This window comes from Pseudophryne corroboree, chromosome 6 (genome assembly GCF_028390025.1).
Source record: "Pseudophryne corroboree isolate aPseCor3 chromosome 6, aPseCor3.hap2, whole genome shotgun sequence".
Lineage (NCBI taxonomy): Eukaryota > Metazoa > Chordata > Amphibia > Anura > Myobatrachidae > Pseudophryne > Pseudophryne corroboree.
In genome coordinates this window covers 619,843,830-619,861,799 of record NC_086449.1, presented here as the reverse complement: position 1 = coordinate 619,861,799, position 17,970 = coordinate 619,843,830, and the positions used below count along the sequence as shown (strand labels likewise).

Sequence of the window (17,970 nt, the reverse complement as noted above, 5' to 3'; positions counted from 1 at the left end):
TGGAGACAGGGTTATCCGCTGATGCATTTGAAGATGCGATCCGGACCATTTGTCCAGCAGATCCCACTGAAAAGTTCTTGCGTGGAATCTGCCGCATGGAATTGCTTCGTAAGAAGCCACCATCTTTCCCAGGACCCTTGTGCATTGATGCACTGACACTTGGCCTGGTCTTAGGAGGTTCCTGACTAGGTCGGATAACTCCCTGGCTTTCTCCTCCGGGAGAAACACCTTTTTCTGTACTGTGTCCAGAATCATCCCTAGGAATAGCAGACGTGTCGTCGGAATCAGCTGCGATTTTGGAATATTTAAAATCCATCCGTGCTGTCGTAGTACTACTTGAGATAGTGCTACTCCGACCTCTAACTGTTCCCTGGACCTTGCCCTTATCAGGAGATCGTCCAAGTAAGGGATAATTAAGACGCCTTTTCTTCGAAGAAGAATCATCATTTCGGCCACTACCTTGGTAAAGACCCGGGGTGCCGTGGACAATCCAAACGGCAGCGTCTGAAACTGATAGTGACAGTTCTGTACCACAAACCTGAGGTACCCTTGGTGAGAAGGGCAAATTGGGACATGGAGGTAAGCATCCTTGATGTCCAGAGACACCATATAGTCCCCTTCTTCCAGGTTCGCTATCACTGCTCTGAGTGACTCCATCTTGAACTTGAACCTTTTTATGTAAGTGTTCAAGGATTTCAGATTTAAAATGGGTCTCACCGAGCCGTCCGGCTTCGGTACCACAAACAGCGTGGAATAATACCCCTTTCCCTGTTGTAGGAGGGGTACCTTGATTATCACCTGCTGGGAATACAACTTGTGAATGGCTTCCAATACCGCCTCCCTGTCGGGGGGAGACGTTGGTAAAGCAGACTTCAGGAACCGGCGAGGGGGAGACGTCTCAAATTCCAATTTGTACCCCTGAGATACTACCTGCAGGATCCAGGGGTCCACTTGCGAGTGAGCCCACTGCGCGCTGAAATTCTTGAGACGGGCCCCCACCGTGCCTGAGTCCGCTTGTAAGGCCCCAGCGTCATGCTGAGGACTTGGCAGAAGCGGGGGAGGGCTTCTGTTCGTGGGAAGAGGCTGTCTGCTGCAGTCTTTTTCCCCTTCCTCTGCCCCGGGGCAGATATGAGTGGCCTTTTGCCCGCTTGCCCTTATGGGGACGAAAGGACTGAGCCTGAAAAGACGGTATCTTTTTCTGCTGAGAGGTTACCTGGGGTAAAAAGGTGGATTTTCCAGCCGTTGCCGTGGCCACCAGGTCCGATAGACCGACCCCAAATAACTCCTCCCCTTTATACGGCAATACTTCCATATGCCGTTTGGAATCCGCATCACCTGACCACTGTCGCGTCCATAACCCTCTTCTGGCAGAAATGGACATCGCACTTACTCTCGATGCCAGAGTGCAAATATCCCTCTGTGCATCTCGCATATATAGAAATGCATCCTTTAAATGCTCTATAGTCAATAATATATTGTCCCTGTCCAGGGTATCAATATTTTCAGTCAGGGAATCCGACCAAGCCACCTCAGCACTGCACATCCAGGCTGAGGCGATTGCTGGTCGCAGTATAATACCAGTATGTGTGTATATACTTTTTAGGATATTTTCCAGCTTCCTATCAGCTGGTTCCTTGAGGGCGGCCGTATCAGGAGACGGTAACGCCACTTGTTTTGATAAGCCTGTGAGCGCCTTATCTACCCTAGGGGGTGTTTCCCAACGTGCCCTAACCTCTGGCGGGAAAGGGTATAATGCCAATAATTTTTTAGAAATTAGCAGTTTTTTATCGGGGGAAACCCAAGCTTCATCACACACCTCATTTAATTCATCTGATTCAGGAAAAACTACGGGTAGTTTTTTTCACACCCCACATAATACCCTTTTTTGTGGTACTTGTAGTATCAGAAATGTTCAAAACCTCCTTCATTGCCGTGATCATGTAACGTGTGGCCCTACTGGAAAATACGTTTGTTTCCTCACCGTCGACACTGGAGTCAGTGTCCGTGTCAGTGTCTGTATCGACCTGAGGTAACGGGCGTTTTAGAGCCCCTGACGGTGTTTGAGACGCCTGTACAGGTATTAACTGATTTGCCGGCTGTCTCATGTCGTCAACAGTCTTTTGTAAAGTGCTGACACTATCACGTAATTCTTTCCATAAGACCATCCAGTCAGGTGTCGACTCCCTAGGGGGTGACATCACTAACACAGGCAATTGCTCCGCCTCCACACCATTTTCCTCCTCATACATGTCGACACAACGTACCGACACACAGCACACACACAGGGAATGCTCTGACAGAGGACAGGACCCCACTAGCCCTTTGGGGAGACAGAGGGAGAGTTTGCCAGCACACACCAGAGCGCTATATATATATATAGGGATAACCTTATATAAGTGTTTTTCCCTGATATAGCTGCTGTATATATTTATCTGCCAAATTAGTGCCCCCCCTCTCTTGTTTTACCCTGTTTCTGTAGTGCAGGACTGCAGGGGAGAGTCAGGGAGCCTTCCTCCAACGGAGCTGTGAGGAAAAAATGGCGCCAGTGTGCTGAGGAGATAGGCTCCGCCCCCTTCTCGGCGGCCTTTCTCCCGCTTTTTTATGGAAAAATTGGCAGGGGTTAAATGCATCCATATAGCCCAGGAGCTATATGTGATGCATTTTTTGCCAAAAAAGGTGTTTTTATTGCGTCTCAGGGCGCCCCCCCCCAGCGCCCTGCACCCTCAGTGACCGGAGTGTGAAGTGTGCTGAGAGCAATGGCGCACAGCTGCGGTGCTGTGCGCTACCTTATTGAAGACAGGACGTCTTCTGCCGCCGATTTTCCGGACCTCTTCAGTCTTCTGGCTCTGTAAGGGGGCCGGCGGCGCGGCTCTGGGACCCATCCATGGCTGGGCCTGTGATCGTCCCTCTGGAGCTAATGTCCAGTAGCCTAAGAAGCCCAATCCACTCTGCACGCAGGTGAGTTCGCTTCTTCTCCCCTTAGTCCCTCGGTGCAGTGAGCCTGTTGCCAGCAGGTCTCACTGAAAATAAAAAACCTACTTTAAACTTTTATTCTTAAGCAGCTCAGGAGAGCCACCTAGATTGCACCCTTCTCGTTCGGGCACAAAAATCTAACTGAGGCTTGGAGGAGGGTCATAGGGGGAGGAGCCAGTGCACACCAGGTAGTCCTAAAGCTTTTACTTTTGTGCCCAGTCTCCTGCGGAGCCGCTATTCCCCATGGTCCTTTCGGAGTCCCCAGCATCCACTAGGACGTTAGAGAAATCTGCAACATCTAGCACTTGGAATATACACTGACGATGACATAGTGCATCACGGACAACAGTCCTTTCATGTAGTACAGGCCACATTTCTAATGGGAAAAGTCTCACCTTGGCCTTCTGTAGCACTTTTCCTTTGTTGGACGTCACTATGGATGGGGTCCTCCGCCTCATCTCGGCTGCACTGTTGACAGGCACAGGGCGCTCAGTCTCTTGTTGGGTTTTGGGAACCTGTGGAAATGATGGAAGATTAGTGATTACATTGCTGTGCTGATGGCCATGGTAAACGCATCTCTCACTATCTCCCTCCACACCTCACAAGCCTAGTTAACCATTACGGGAATATTCAATTGAAGTCGGAACTGCCGTCAAGTCAGGAAAACTGCAGTTTCTGACTTTTTTTTTTAGGTCGAATCATGATTCGACCTCTTCAATGGAGCTGCCGTTTTTATGACTTATCAGCAATTCCGACTTGTCGGAAAACATGTGGATCGGCGGAATAGCCTTGGATCCACGTGTTTTGTCTAATTAGCGGCCAATTCCAACAGGATTTTGGCCTGTTTTCGACAATGCTGATCCGAGAACAAAAAAAGTCGGATCAGCATTGTCAGGGCAAAACCTGTTTTGGAGAGGATCCAACATGCATTAAAAACACTTGATAATGTACAAACGCTGAAAGCATTCACTCCCAGGTCTAGCACTCTTTCTATCTGGACATTTTCAGCTTTGCTGGAGGATTTTATGCACCTTTACCCAGGGGCATCAGAACATTTAAAGGTTGGAAGGGGGAAGGCAAGTTAGAGCCTCACTTTGGCGCCTCTGAGGGTAGAGCCACCGGGAGGAGGTGGTGGAACTATGGGGACGAAATGGAGGCGGCACCACGGTCGGGAAAGTGTCAAGGATAGAAAGAGGGAGAGAGAGATATACATGTGTCAGGGAGAGAGCAAGAGTGACAGGGTCAGGTAGAGAGAGAGAGTGTCAGGGAAAGATAAAGAGGAGAGAGAGGTGCAAGAGGAGAGAGAGGTGCAAGAGGAGAGAGTGTTAGGGAGAGAGAGAGGTAGTGGAGAGACACTACCTGATTTCACTGGACAGCCACTCAGGTCTCCTATGGACGCGGGCACTCCTCAACATTAGGCCACACCCCCTAAATAGCTGCAAATCGCGGCACTGCTCTGCTGGTAGTCAGGGGGTAGGGGGGAGTGTTACTTGGTCCCTGCACTGCATGGAGGTTGTGATGTGTGGTCTTTCAACTGACCGCACAATGCTCCACCTGTACAGCAGCTGGCGCCTCTCATGTTTGGAGAAGGGGGTGAGCTGGGCCCCTGCCCCCCCCCCCCCCCCCCCCCATTCCGACGCCTCTGTCTTTATCTAGTATTATCAAACCAAATCAATATGTAAGAACTGCATACACCCATCCAATGTTGTTCACACTCAAACTTTACTTCCCATCTACCCTTCATGTCAGACCTCTAACTGTTTCTCAGCGGTTATAACAGTGACATAAGCATCAGGGTGGCAGAAACCGAGAATTAGGTGCTGTTGTAGGGACAGTCGGATTGAGAGGAGGAGACTAGTGGTGTTGCGGCGGGGGGAGCAGAGATCGGCGGCCGGCGGGAGGAGCAGGCTGCGGGGGGACATGTCTGCGGCGGCGGGGGGAGGCCATCCGCAGCCGCTGACAGCAGCAGCCTGACAGGATGGCCAAATCCGACAGTCGGATTTGGCCGTCCATTGAATAGGGGTTGTCGGATCCATTCCGACAAGACAACTGCATGTCGGAATGGATCCGACTCCTATTGACTATTGACTCATTAGTATCTTGACCCTTATAATTTACTGGGCGAATCAAGATTTTTAAAGCCAGACCAATGGTCATTATTTTAGTACAGTAAACAGAATAACCGTTAAGTTTTAAAGGATTCACCAGAACATTTTCATGTATTTTGATTGAGTTATTTTGTCATAATTGATTTTTAAGAGTGCTCCCAAAAAAAGGTATTTTTTGTCTTTCTCTCCTAAATACATTGTACAACATGAAACCTGCATGCAAACATATCCGGAATACTTGCCGAACTCTCTGCTTTGCTCGTCACAGTCAACCCAAGGGAGGGGCCACCGGCCAGAGACTTCTTCAGATTCTCCTTCACCTCTGAAAGCTGCAGCTCCAGGTCTACTCTGCTCTTCTCATTGTCCTTGCATTGCTCCTCCAGTGCTGCCAATCTCGCCTCCAGATCCTGCTTCCCTGGACACAAAGTGCAAGTACTGTGAGTAATACTGTAGGTCTGTATAAAATGACAGTAAAGTCAGCGCTGGCGGCTGCGCGTGCCCGAATAGAGCAACATTTTAATTGGTCCATCAGGTTTAATTACTCCATCTAGTGGCCGCCAGCGCGCATAACACTTGAATTTCCCCCATAGAGGTGAGGAGCAGCGTTAGCCTTTTATTATATAGGATAGTACACAACAGTGATGGGAGACTTCCTGTAACAATGTGGGCCATGTAAAGTAGTGGTGCAATGAATTTGGCACTGGGAGACCAGTGTATATAACACTACTTGGGAGTTCAAAATGTTGGCACTTAGCATGATGCTCTGGTCATTGTGGATTGTGACGTGCAACATTTGTATTCTATACAGAGAATGGATAGTCCTATAAGAATGACAAATAAAGCCACAGACTCTCTGTAGTTTTGCTGTCAATATGTCAACTTAGGTATGTGCACATAAGTAATCCAATGCGATGATCCTGGTGACCTCTGCACTAGCGTGTGAATTCACAAATTGTTATTATACCGGTGCTAATCTTCAGCATTTCCTTCAGCTCTCTCCTTTCTTTCCTTAGGGCTACCAGTTTATTTCGGATCACTTCTTTCTCTTTTTCCAGACGTTCTTTTTCCATCACAAACTTCCGTGCATCCTCTTCCGCTCTGGTCTTGCCATATTTGTACTGGTTGGCATCTGAAAGATTAATCATAAATAAACTGCTAAATATAAACTGACCTTACACAGATGCGTCCTCATCAGCGGAGGCTCCTACTTACTTTAAATAAGGGGGCTGCCGTTACTGCCAGCCTGGAAAGGAGAGGAGACATGGAGCCCCAAGTCCCAGCACCTGTGCAATGAATCCGGCAGGTGCCGGGACCGGTGCATGCGCAGACGCCGCAGTGCAACTGTGCATGTGCAAACCACGGCTTCTGTGGACTGCCTCGGCTGCAGTTTATAGAAGCCAGATTGGGTTGCCCGAATGGCAAAGAGTGGCTTCCCACAGAAAGCCAGCTCTCTGCCTATTGCAGCCTGGTCTGTCAGTCCAAGAGGGAGGAAACACCTCCCAATGACAGCCTTGTGTGTATGTGACTGGCAGGCAGGACTTCCAATAGGAATTCACTGCCAGTCACAGTGAAGCCAGTGCAGTTACGGACTGCATCTGGCTTCATTAACACTTGGCAGGCAGATTTTACCTGGGGTCGGGTGGGGGGTAGCACTAGTCCTGCGGCCCACAGGTAAAATCTACCACTGTTCCTCATACATCCAGCCTCAATACACCATGCAGCGCGAGATGCCAGGAGTGAGTGAATCGTCAGGTACCGTGCAGCTCTGAGAAGTCACACATCTTTTTTGGTGAAAATTAGTGGACTGTGCTGATTAATTTGATATGTAACACTTGTATATTGTGTGACGGTCTGTATACGGAGCAGAACAGAATAGAACTTGAATTGGAAAAAAGCTGTACACTGCAGCACTTCGTATACAGATTCAGAGACTCAGTCACACACAGATATACAAGTGTTATTGTGAGTAAGATGCATTTTTGTCAAAAAAGAAGCAAAAATGACGCCCAGTGCTAGAAGATTCTAATGCAACCTGGCGTGCCAAGAGGGTCTGTTTGGCGTGACTACAGCAATGACATATGAGGACATATCTGTATAGAAGCATTAATGGGTCATCATACAAAATGATCAGAAACACAACTAATTGGTGTATGTAGTGCAGGTGTTTATCCAAAATGCCTGTAAATCTCATGGCCATGGTCAGAGGTTTTCCTACTTTGTATGAGACAGCACAATGTTGGCTGGAAAAAGGAAAAAAAAATGGACTTGTGGTAAATGTAATGGGCATCTATGCTGTTTGTAGAAAGAATCCCGATACAAATGATACAGATTGTATTCTTAGCATACGCTACTAGCCAACAAATGTTCAAGTGAATTACACACACACACACACACACACACACACACACACACACACACACAAAGAGGGTATGTGTTCATTATGGACAATGTTTGGGGGCACTACAATGCAGTGTCGGCACCGGAATTCTGGGGGTGTGCGGGCTGCCCCCGGAGACTCTTCCACAGTAGCCGAGAGCTGCAGGAGCGTGTCACACTGCAGCACCCGACTCCTGTCATTGTGGAGGAGTCAGCATTTTGGAGTCCCACCCTGGAAGGGTGACACCCGCGTGCAGCCTGCACTCCTCCTTGTGACGCCTATGATACAATATAAAATGAAGCGTATTTTCTAGCTCAGTAGATCAGGCACTTACTTGATGCATGACGTTTAACTTTAATCTCAGGGTTCAACCGATGGGATTTCTCACTACAAGACGAGGCGTGACGCTTGACTTGTGTTCCCCCTTGTGTGCGTTTGGGGTCCTCCACCTTGAAAAACAACACATTTACTAAAACCAAGCCCCACTTCTATAACTACAGCACAGAACTCCAAATAGAACATATTCCAGCAAATGTACATGGGAACAGTCTGTGTTCTGACTGATACACATTGTAAACATTAAATGCTAATTTTGTGGTTATTAAAAGCAAAGTATGATGGAGTGATATTCCAAAATGTACTCTGAGTTAGATAATCCGTAGCATACATTGTTATTCATTTAATGTACACTATATTATACTCATTTGCATATAAATGTTTAACAACACAAGATGTGTAATTTCCAGGAAGACCAATTTGAAGCCTCTGTGAATGAAGTGCAGTAGCTCCTCCTAGTGGACACGATGTAATATTCACATAATTCCATAAACCATGTTTGCAGGGGTGGTCTTCTGTTTGCCGGCGGTCGGGCTCCCGGCGCTCAGTATACCGGCGCCGGGAGCCCGACAGCCGGAATACCGACAATTATTTTCCCTCGTGGGGGTCCACGACCCCCATAGAGGGAGAATAAAATAGTGTGGCGCGCGTGGCGCGCCACCGTGCCCGTAGCGTGGCGAGCGCAGCGAGCCCGCAAGGGGCTCATTTGCGCTCGCCAAGCTGTCGGTAAGCCGGCGGTCGGGCTCCCGGCGCCGGGATGCTGGTCGCCGGGAGCCCGACCGCCGGCCAGCAGTAGTGAACCCGTTTGCAGTTCAATACAAGAAAAACTGCACTATAGCTAGAACATGATTTTATTTTGATGAAAATATGCCATCCAGTTAGCTTACCTTTTCATAGGCCACATCATCGTAGACACGCGAGTCACTACTGTCACTGTGTGAGGATTTTGCCCACCTTATAGTAGAGAGAGACACAGAAGTTCTCACTATACAGTATGATAAATAGCAGTAATTGTACTGATAGGAGTAATAGTCTGCTTACTGCAGATAGTTTGCATGGAAATACTTGGTATAGCACATATTCCTGTCTCTGCACATACAGTAGATTTTCAATTAAATATTATCATTCTGGGCTACGACGGCTGAGGAGTAGGCAGCAGAGTTCGGGAGCTCCCCGGCCATTAACTCCTGCAATCAATCCTGACCCCCTCTGGTGTCTCTGCCCGGCCGGAATCTATCACCACAGGCTGTGGGCACCGGCGGGCACCTCATCGCGCACTCTCCGGGACTCGTGGAGCGGCATTTCCCGACTTCCAGCCCTGCGGCCTGCACCTCCTCCGGATCCCCGGCCTCGATTTTCGGCGACCCGGACCGCGAGTCGCCCGCAGCTCGAACGGCGGGTTGCTGCTGCTGCCGGAAGCCGCTGAGAGTCTGGAAACAGGGGATAACATCTCCTCTGCCTGTCGGGCCGTGATCTGGGGCCCTGGTAGCTGGAAAAGATTAAGGTACTCCTGGGGAAGGGGAAGAGGCACGGCGGCCATCTTAGAAGCTGATTATAGGCTGCTGCCCACGCATGGTCACATGTAAAATCACCTGATGGGATTCACATATTCTCATATGCCCTGCGAACTGTCCCTGCATTCTGAGACCTTTCTGCATGCTGCTCTCTCCCATTCCTGACAGGATCCTTTAATGCACACTGATTTCTTCTACTACTACTCTCCTAATGACTATGCTAATACCTACCTGAGACTGGAGACAAACTCAGCTATTTATTGTGCACTGCCCTTCCAATATAACATACTGGAACTGCACTTAAATCAGATCTGCCTACACTGCTGTGCTGCACCAATTTCTCACAGTGTACTACGTACCATCATCCTATTTTACTATTCTGACATATTGACTGTACGCGGCTGATTCCCGCCACTGATTATACGCGGCCTGGCTGCGTCCGTCATCTAGCCACAACCCTATACTATAGCCTTAATCTGGGAAGTGTGTGACTGCTCCTGCTCAGCATGGTGGGGGGCGGCCGGAGTGCGGCCGCGGCCAAACTTGAAAAATTTACCAGGCAACCCAACCCTAGGGCTGCACCGGCTCCTTCTCAAGAAGCCTCTCCAACACACTCGACCTTCCCTCCTGAGACAGCGGTTGATTCCCCGGAAGTGGTGGGGGCCCCGTCTATTCAACAAGTGCTGGAGGCTATAGCCGGCAGTGAACAGCGTCTCTCCGATAAGATGGAAAAGGTGCAGTGCGATCTCTCCTTGCTCCGCCAAGATGTACAGCGTATCCGAGAGAGAGTGGGTGAGGCGGAGACACGGGTCTCCAACCTGGAAGATTTATGTGGTCCCCTTAAGCAATCTGTATCCGGGGTGACCCAGCAGGTCTCCTCACTTCAAACCAAGCTCCTAGACATGGAGGGACGGCTGCGTAGGAACAACGTCAGATTCGTAGGCCTGCCTGAAAAAGAAGAGGGTCCGCAGCCGGAGGAATTCCTCGAATCCTGGCTTAAAGAACTATATGGCGCTGAGTCCTTTACGGCCCATTTTACGGTGGAGCGTGCACATAGGATACCATCTCGGCCTTTACCCCCAGGTGCCCCTCCTCGCACCTTCATCGCTAAATTCCTGCACTATAAAGACCGTGACTCGGTTCTCCGTTTAGGTCGCACGAAGGGCCCGCTGATCCGCAATGGAGTTAGGGTTTCGGCCTTCCCGGACTTTGCCGCTGACGTCCAGAAGGACCGTGCCCAGTTTATGCCCATCAAAAGACGGCTGCGAGACCTCAACATTTCATACTCTATGCTGTTTCCCTCAAGGCTCCGAGTTGTGGCGGATGGGGAGACCAAGTTTTTCAACTCCCCCAGAGAGGCGGCCCAGTGGCTGGACAGATATGCACCGGGTGCTCGGCAACTGGCTCCGGAGTGATCTCCTACGAAAACAGCCCGGGGTTTGATCCACCGGAGGCTTGATCATGGTTCGGGGAGCCCCCTCTCTTTGCACTGGTGGCTCAAGACTTGTACGGCCAAGCGGCGTTGGCTAGAGAAGGGTTGGAGGTTCAGTTAAGAATCTAGCCTTCCTAGCGCTTGGTAGCTAGCTGATTGTTCGGGATATAAGTATGCCGAAGTTGGGGGTGGTATACGGGGAGGGAATGGTTATTTGGGAAGCTGCTAGTTGCGTTTCCTTTTACTATTTTTGGGGTTTTATTTTTTTCTTTAGTTTGTTATTTTTCTTATTCAAGTATTTACGGAGGCAAGGATGTTTCATATTTAGATGCTGTGGCTTACAACGCAGGGCTCATATACGTCATGTTTTATGGGTATTGATAATGCTTATACTCAAAATGTATTTTGGGAGAGGTCCATCCGGGAGGTGTATAGAGTTTATAGGGGGTCATGATTAATCTGAAAATTCTGGCATGGAATGTTCGAGGTCTGAATAACAACATCAAACGCTCTTTGATACTAAATATGATTAAGAAATATGACCCGGATATTGCATGCCTCAGTGAGACCCACTTGGAGGGACAGAGGTTACTGTCCTTACGACGGGCCTGGGTGGGCTGGGCATATCATGCCTCCCACTCCTCCTTTTCTAGGGGGGTCTCAGTTTTGATTAAGAAGACAGTGCAATTCGAGTTGATATCGATTAAAACTGACCCGTATGGAAGATATGTATTTATAGAGTGCAAGCTGAACTCCCAGCCCTATTACATATTAGCAGTGTATGTCCCCCCTCCTTTCTCATACAATGTGCTGCAACAAGCTGCGTCCTTCATAGCCCCCTCCCCTAATACCCCAGTGATATGCTTGGGGGATTTTAATAATGTCCTGGATCTGTCTATGGACCGATGGCACTCCCCACCGGCTGCGCTGGCGGGAGGTGGTCCTACCAAGTTTGCGGATTTTTTAAATAGTTTGCAATGGGTAGATGTATGGCGACTTCGTCATCCTGCGGTTCGTCAGTTCTCCTGCTTCTCCAGTACTCATGGCTCCTTCTCCAGAATTGACCTGATGCTGGTGTCCCCCACCCTCGTCCCTAGGATAATTGACGTCCACTACGAGGCTCGAGGGGTCTCTGATCACTCTCCTCTGATGATGACTCTTGCTGTGGAAAGTCAGAGGGGGCACTCCTATTGGAAATTGCACCCCTCCTGGCTGACCCAGCTGGGGGACTGCGGTGACTTGGAGACTCAATGGGAGGGGTTCTTTGGCGACAATATAGGGTCTGCCCCGGGTACAGTAGTTTGGGACTCGTTTAAGGCGTTCTTGAGAGGCTCATATATTGGACGGATAGCGGCTCATAAAATGGCCTCTAGGGAGAGAGAACAGGCCCTTGAAAAAGATGCTAGAGACCTAGAGTCCCAATATTTATCTGACAACGCCCCTGCGACAAAGACACGATGGCTGGTGGCTCAGTCAGTCTGGTTGGCCCACCTGTCTGATAGAAACTCTCGCTCCCTTCTTTTCAAAGCTACTAATATATATATGCAGGCTGATAGGACGGGGGGCCTTCTGGCCCGCCTTATACATTACGATCGCCCTGGGACCACGATCACCCAGATGTCCGGAGCGGATGGCTCCTTTGTCGACACCACACCGGACATTGCGCTGTTATTCCGATCTTACTTTTCTGAGGTTTATAATTCTCAGTTGCAGCGCTCTACTTCTGATCTTTCACGCTACATGGGGGGTGTCCCGCTACCTGCACTCTCCTCTGAGGCCTGCGAGTTGCTGGAGGCACCTTTAACGCTCGAGGAGGTGACTGCGGCCATTGGTATGTCCCCTAATGGCAAGGCTCCGGGATGCGACGGAATTCCCTCCGAGGTATATAAGAATCATATTGATTTTTTTGGCCCCAAGCTGCATGCCCTATATTTAGATATATTTGCCAGAAACGATCTCCCCCCCTCCATGTCAGAGGCAGTTATAATAGTGATCCCAAAACCCGGTAAAGACCCCAAATCTCTGGACTCCTATAGACCGATATCCCTGATTCCCACCGACGCCAAGATCCTGGCAAAGATACTGGCAATACGGCTTAACACAGTGATAACCTCCCTCATTCACCCGGATCAGACTGGCTTCATGCCAGGAAAGTCCACGTCTATTAATTTACGTAGATTGCATACCATTTTACAGCTCCCACACGGACTCCCTTCTGACTCGGCTGTGGTCTCGCTGGACGCGGCCAAGGCCTTTGACAGCATTGAGTGGGCTTATTTGTGGGAGGTGTTGGCTCGTATGGGATTTGGACCCAATTATATAAAATGGATTAAACTACTGTATCAACATCCGAGTGCCAGGATCTTGGTGAACGGTTATGTATCCCCATCTTTTCAGTTGACCCGAGGTACTAGACAGGGTTGCCCCCTGTCCCCTACGCTGTTTGCCTTGGCCATAGAGCCCCTGGCATGCTTGATTAGATCACACCCGGATATTGTGGGAATATGTACAGGATCACGTGAGGATAGGATAGCTCTTTATGCCGATGACATGTTGCTGTTTTTGCAGGATTACACCAGGTCAATGCCCATCCTGCTGCGTGTGATAGAAAGATTTGGAGATCACTCGGGCCTTAGAATTAACTGGCCTAAATCATACATTATGCCAGTCATAGGCCCCCCTCCTACTGTTTCCAAAATCCCCCTACCACTGTGTTGGACGGTACAGTTTAAGTACCTTGGAATCCAAATAACTAATGACCCTTCTGATTTTCTCCCCCTGAATCTGGATCCGACCATGCAGTGGGTCATGGGCAAATCTAAGACTTGGTGTAAGCTTCCACTAACGGTCTCTGGCAGGGTTAATCTCATTAAAATGATTATACTGCCTAAACTCCTATATATTATTCTTCAATCCCCGGTATATATCTATCCAACATTCTTTAGAAAATTGAATAGCGTTCTGTCCTCACTGATCTGGGCTAATAAAAGACCTAGGATACAGTTAAATACTCTTACCAGACAGAGATCTGACGGTGGCCTGGCTCTACCTAACTTTCAGATATATTACTTCGCTGCTCAGCTGACTCATATCACTATATGGGCACAAAACTCTGAGACCGACTCTCTACATTGTGAGTTTATCCGTTGTTACTTTCCCTACCTCTCTCCTATGCAGGTGCTACTGAGTGGGAGCATAGCTAGGTTTCTTCCCCCTATCATTTTTCAGGCCCTAAAGATTTGGAGGGCCCTGAGAGACCTCCTGAGATATGACGACCTAGACCCGGATACTCCCCTGTGGTACTCTGACTGGCTCCCTGAATTGCATGCGCTTGAGGGGCGGGAGGTGTGGGCTCCTAGATCGGTGATCTCTGTCTCTCAACTTTATCTAGATACTACATTAAAATCCTTTCAACAGCTGAGGGATGAGTTTGACCTACCCAATTCCTACTTCTTCAGATACCTCCAGCTTCGTCATGCCCTCCAGACCCAATTTGCTGAATCACCCCCGCGAATCCTCCCATTTCCCATCAAGACATTTGTGACCACTTTGGGTCAGGCTAAGATGGTCTCACTTGCGTATGGATATCTTCTCACCAAGCTCCATGCGGACCCCTTGACGCGTCTCCGTGGAAAGTGGGAGGAGGATCTGGGTCCAATAAATGAGGAGGATTGGGTCCTCGCTTTAGAATACCCTGCTAAGGTTACTAAGTCCCTTAGATATCAACAGATTCAATTCTTCATTTTACACAGAACTTATATGACTCCAGCTAGACTGGCTACGTTTGGCACAGGCAGATCTCCTCTCTGTCCTAAGTGTGGGGGGGCGGTGGGAACATACTGGCATTTAGTGTGGGACTGTCCGAGGTTGGGGGTGTTCTGGTCGGGGGTCGGGTCAATTCTGGAGAGTACGGGGGTGCCTGGCGGACTGCTTACCCCACAATTCTGTATATTGGGAATGGGGTGCCTTGCTCCTGAGTCTGGTTCAATGGGTCTCTATGCTCTAAATGTATGTGCCTTGGCTAAGGTTTGCATTGCAAGAGTGTGGATGGCCCCTAAAGGACCGTTAATATCTGCACTTAAGGCCTTAATTAATGACACTATAATTAAGGAGAGATATGTTTACATGAAGCAAAACGCATCAGCTAAGTTTGAAAAAGTTTGGTCTCCATGGCTAGATTCCCCCCACTCTCATCCTGTTCCCCAAATATAGCAGACACTAAAGTGCAAGCATGTCAATAAATTACTATGACTGAAGTGTACTGAGACGATGACGGTTGGGCCCTGTGAGCCCACATGCTCACACACGTGTATGACTAGTGGAGCCCTGAATCAAAATACTCCTTAATTTGCCTCCCTTGCCTTTTTCTTTGGTTGTTTGTTATTTTTCTATAGTTTAGATTACGGGTTTAAATATAAAAAATAAATGAGGACTAATATAGATGGGTGCGGATTTTGTAAGTCATGAAGGTTAGAGCATTAGGAAATCCTAGTATACATCTATACTGAAAATGTATTGATACTTTTTTGATGTAAGATATGTGTAAAACGCGACTTGACATATTTTGAATAGATGTAATGCTTGAGACATGATTATGCTCTGCAATGTATGTACCTTAATCTCCAGACTGCTGAATAAAAATTACTTTATAAAAAAAAAAAAAATATTATCATTCTGAAGAGCTACTGACCAGCTGGCACAAAATAACACTCAGAATTTGACTGGGTGTAAAATACTCTTTTCAGATCTGTTCCATCAGTTTTGCACAGATGTAAAGTTCTTTTTTTCCTGTGACCAGATATTATTTCTTTAATTAAGTTGTTATGGTTCTTGTGAATACAGAACTTGTAATTCTATCATTCAGGATTGTTCCTTAACACCCAAATACTGAGAAGTCAGGGTTTTTTTTAATGATGTTTTTTCTAGTGTAACCCCAAACATTGTGTTTATATTCTTTATTGCCCGTGCCGATAACTAGCAGCTAGGCCTAGACTTACTTTGGTGTTGGCTTACTCAGGGTTCCATGAATAGAGGCTACTGGTTAGTTCATGGGTTACAGTATGTTTTGTTGCATATGCGCTGTGTAATTATTTTCTGTGTCCTGATGAAAGTGCATTTACTATCCTGAAATGGTAACGTAATGATTATATAAACGTTTCCCATCATCAGGAGTGCCATGTGATTATCGGTGATTGTTTCCGGTACGGGTGGCACCTGCATCTCCTGCAGTGTGTGTGAGTGGTACATGTTTGATGTAAGGAGTACAGGTTTTGTTCTACTTCTGTTCAGCTGAGTAAATGACTTACATAAAAGAGTGACGCACAGCAGTGACGATGTTGGCTATTGTTTCGACATCAACGTAGTCGTAGTGCAGGGCCTCTGGCCGGGTTTTAGAGCCTGTCTGAGCCAGCAGCAGCCCCAGCCATCTGCCCATCTCCTCAGAACAGCTAGCCTGCAGATGAGAGGGGAAGTATACCCATCAGAGATGCTCTTGTCTGAGACTGTGATACTGAACGATGATGTATCCTAGAATTAATACTCCATGTTCCAAGCAGACACACACAATATTGGCACATAACTGGGAATAAGAGGTAAAGAGGTAGAAGGGTCTCTCAGCAGCTGATAAAACAAATAGGCTTTAAGGGGAACTATCCCTATATTTTAGTTCCGCTTTATGGGGGAGATGTACTATGCCTGAAAAGTGATAAATATCACTGTGATAAAGCACCAGCCAATCGGCTAATAACTGCCATGTCACAGGCTGTGTTTGAAAAATGACAGTTAGGAGCCGATTGGCTGGTGCTTTATCACAGTGATATTTATCACTTTTCAAGCTTAGTACATCTGGCCCTATATGTATTTAATGGAAATATTAAGAGATTCATGTGTAAGATATTCTTATAGGTAAGGAGGCCAGTCCCGGGCCTTTTTTTCAATCCCGGGATTGGGTTGAAGATTTTAAAATTAGAATTAGAGAGTGTGTGTATATGTCTCAGAATCAGGACACACAATACATATATGGTAGCTAGAGTATATTGAGCGCAGCATATGGAGTATTTTTTGTGCAGTGTACAATGGATTCGGTGACCCTATAAACTTAAATGACTCTAGATGACCATAATCTTTAGGCCAATAACTCACAATATTTTAAATGCATTTCTGACTTGCAAGGTCACCATAAGATAGAACCCATTCTATTCAAAGTAGAATGCATCCCTTTGGATTATGTCTATGGGAATGAAAGGTCTACATATAGGCAAGTAGTTTAGCCAGCATTGTGCCGTCATTTTCCCATTTATTTCTATGACCCATTAATTTCAATGCAGTGATACTCTGTAATTGAATGGGCCAAATGAAGCTGCATAATTATCCATCCTATTGCAGAGTGACTGCCCACCCTTGTGCAGGATTCCACTATAGCAGGGACAGCGCTGATAATGGATTTTAGAAGGGGAGGGCTTTTATATTATTTATTCAGTAAATCAACATAAATTGTACAGGAAGCATTATAAATTCAGGTTACTCTCAAATGGATATCGCAAATAACTGTGTGCTGTGTACAGCAGTTACTGAAGGTAGTAAATTCTGTGCAGCACACATGGCTAGTGACTCTGGGCATTCTTACATAAATGTGCATCACTGTAGAAAGAAATACAGAATCTTTAATGAACTATTTCCTCATTAGTCCCAATGCAATAAATAGATACATGCCTCGAACACTGAGACTTCTTTACTTTGGCGTAGGATTCGGAAAGCAAATGGGTGCTTGGGCCCAAATCCGGGTGACACCTCACAGCCGCGAAGTGCAATAGAGTTAACGTGAGTTCGTAGATCATTACGGTCCTTGTGCAAATAGAGTGTTTGTCCCTTTAAGCGACACCAGCGTTCCTTCCAGCCCTGGTTTACAAGCACATTGAGGAAGCCTATGGCAGACAACAAGGATAATAACTGCTGTGAGAATATTTTCCGTCTGGAAATTTTGCAATTGTTAAAAAATTATGGAATAAAATTCACTACATGAAAAACAAGAGTCAGCATTATAAGCGATCCCTTACAGGACATGCTAGGCGTACTATTCAGCTAGGTAGGAACGTCAGGCTTGTCCACATGTTGGAAAGATGCTCCTCCAAACTCCGTCCATAAGCTGCAACTTTCTTGTGCAATGCCCCAGAAGGAATATATGAGCTTATTCTCAGCCATAGTAAAATAGGCCTCCTTTATTAAAAACTG

At 47.5% G+C, this 17,970-nt stretch overlaps 1 protein-coding gene across 1 annotated transcript in view; it reads right to left on the bottom strand.

Annotated features, from left to right (window-relative positions):
• The window catches only part of AFAP1L1 (actin filament associated protein 1 like 1), a 160,225-nt gene that overhangs the window by 10,650 nt on the left and 131,605 nt on the right, over positions 1-17,970 (bottom strand). The window contains exons 11-17 of the mRNA XM_063928086.1: positions 17,452-17,663; positions 16,047-16,192; positions 8,682-8,748; positions 7,793-7,907; positions 6,046-6,210; positions 5,324-5,496; positions 3,369-3,488 (exon numbers count right to left, since the gene is read on the bottom strand). Coding sequence (XP_063784156.1) covers positions 3,369-3,488; positions 5,324-5,496; positions 6,046-6,210; positions 7,793-7,907; positions 8,682-8,748; positions 16,047-16,192; positions 17,452-17,663 — 998 coding nt within the window. The remainder of the gene's footprint in view (positions 1-3,368; positions 3,489-5,323; positions 5,497-6,045; positions 6,211-7,792; positions 7,908-8,681; positions 8,749-16,046; positions 16,193-17,451; positions 17,664-17,970) is intronic.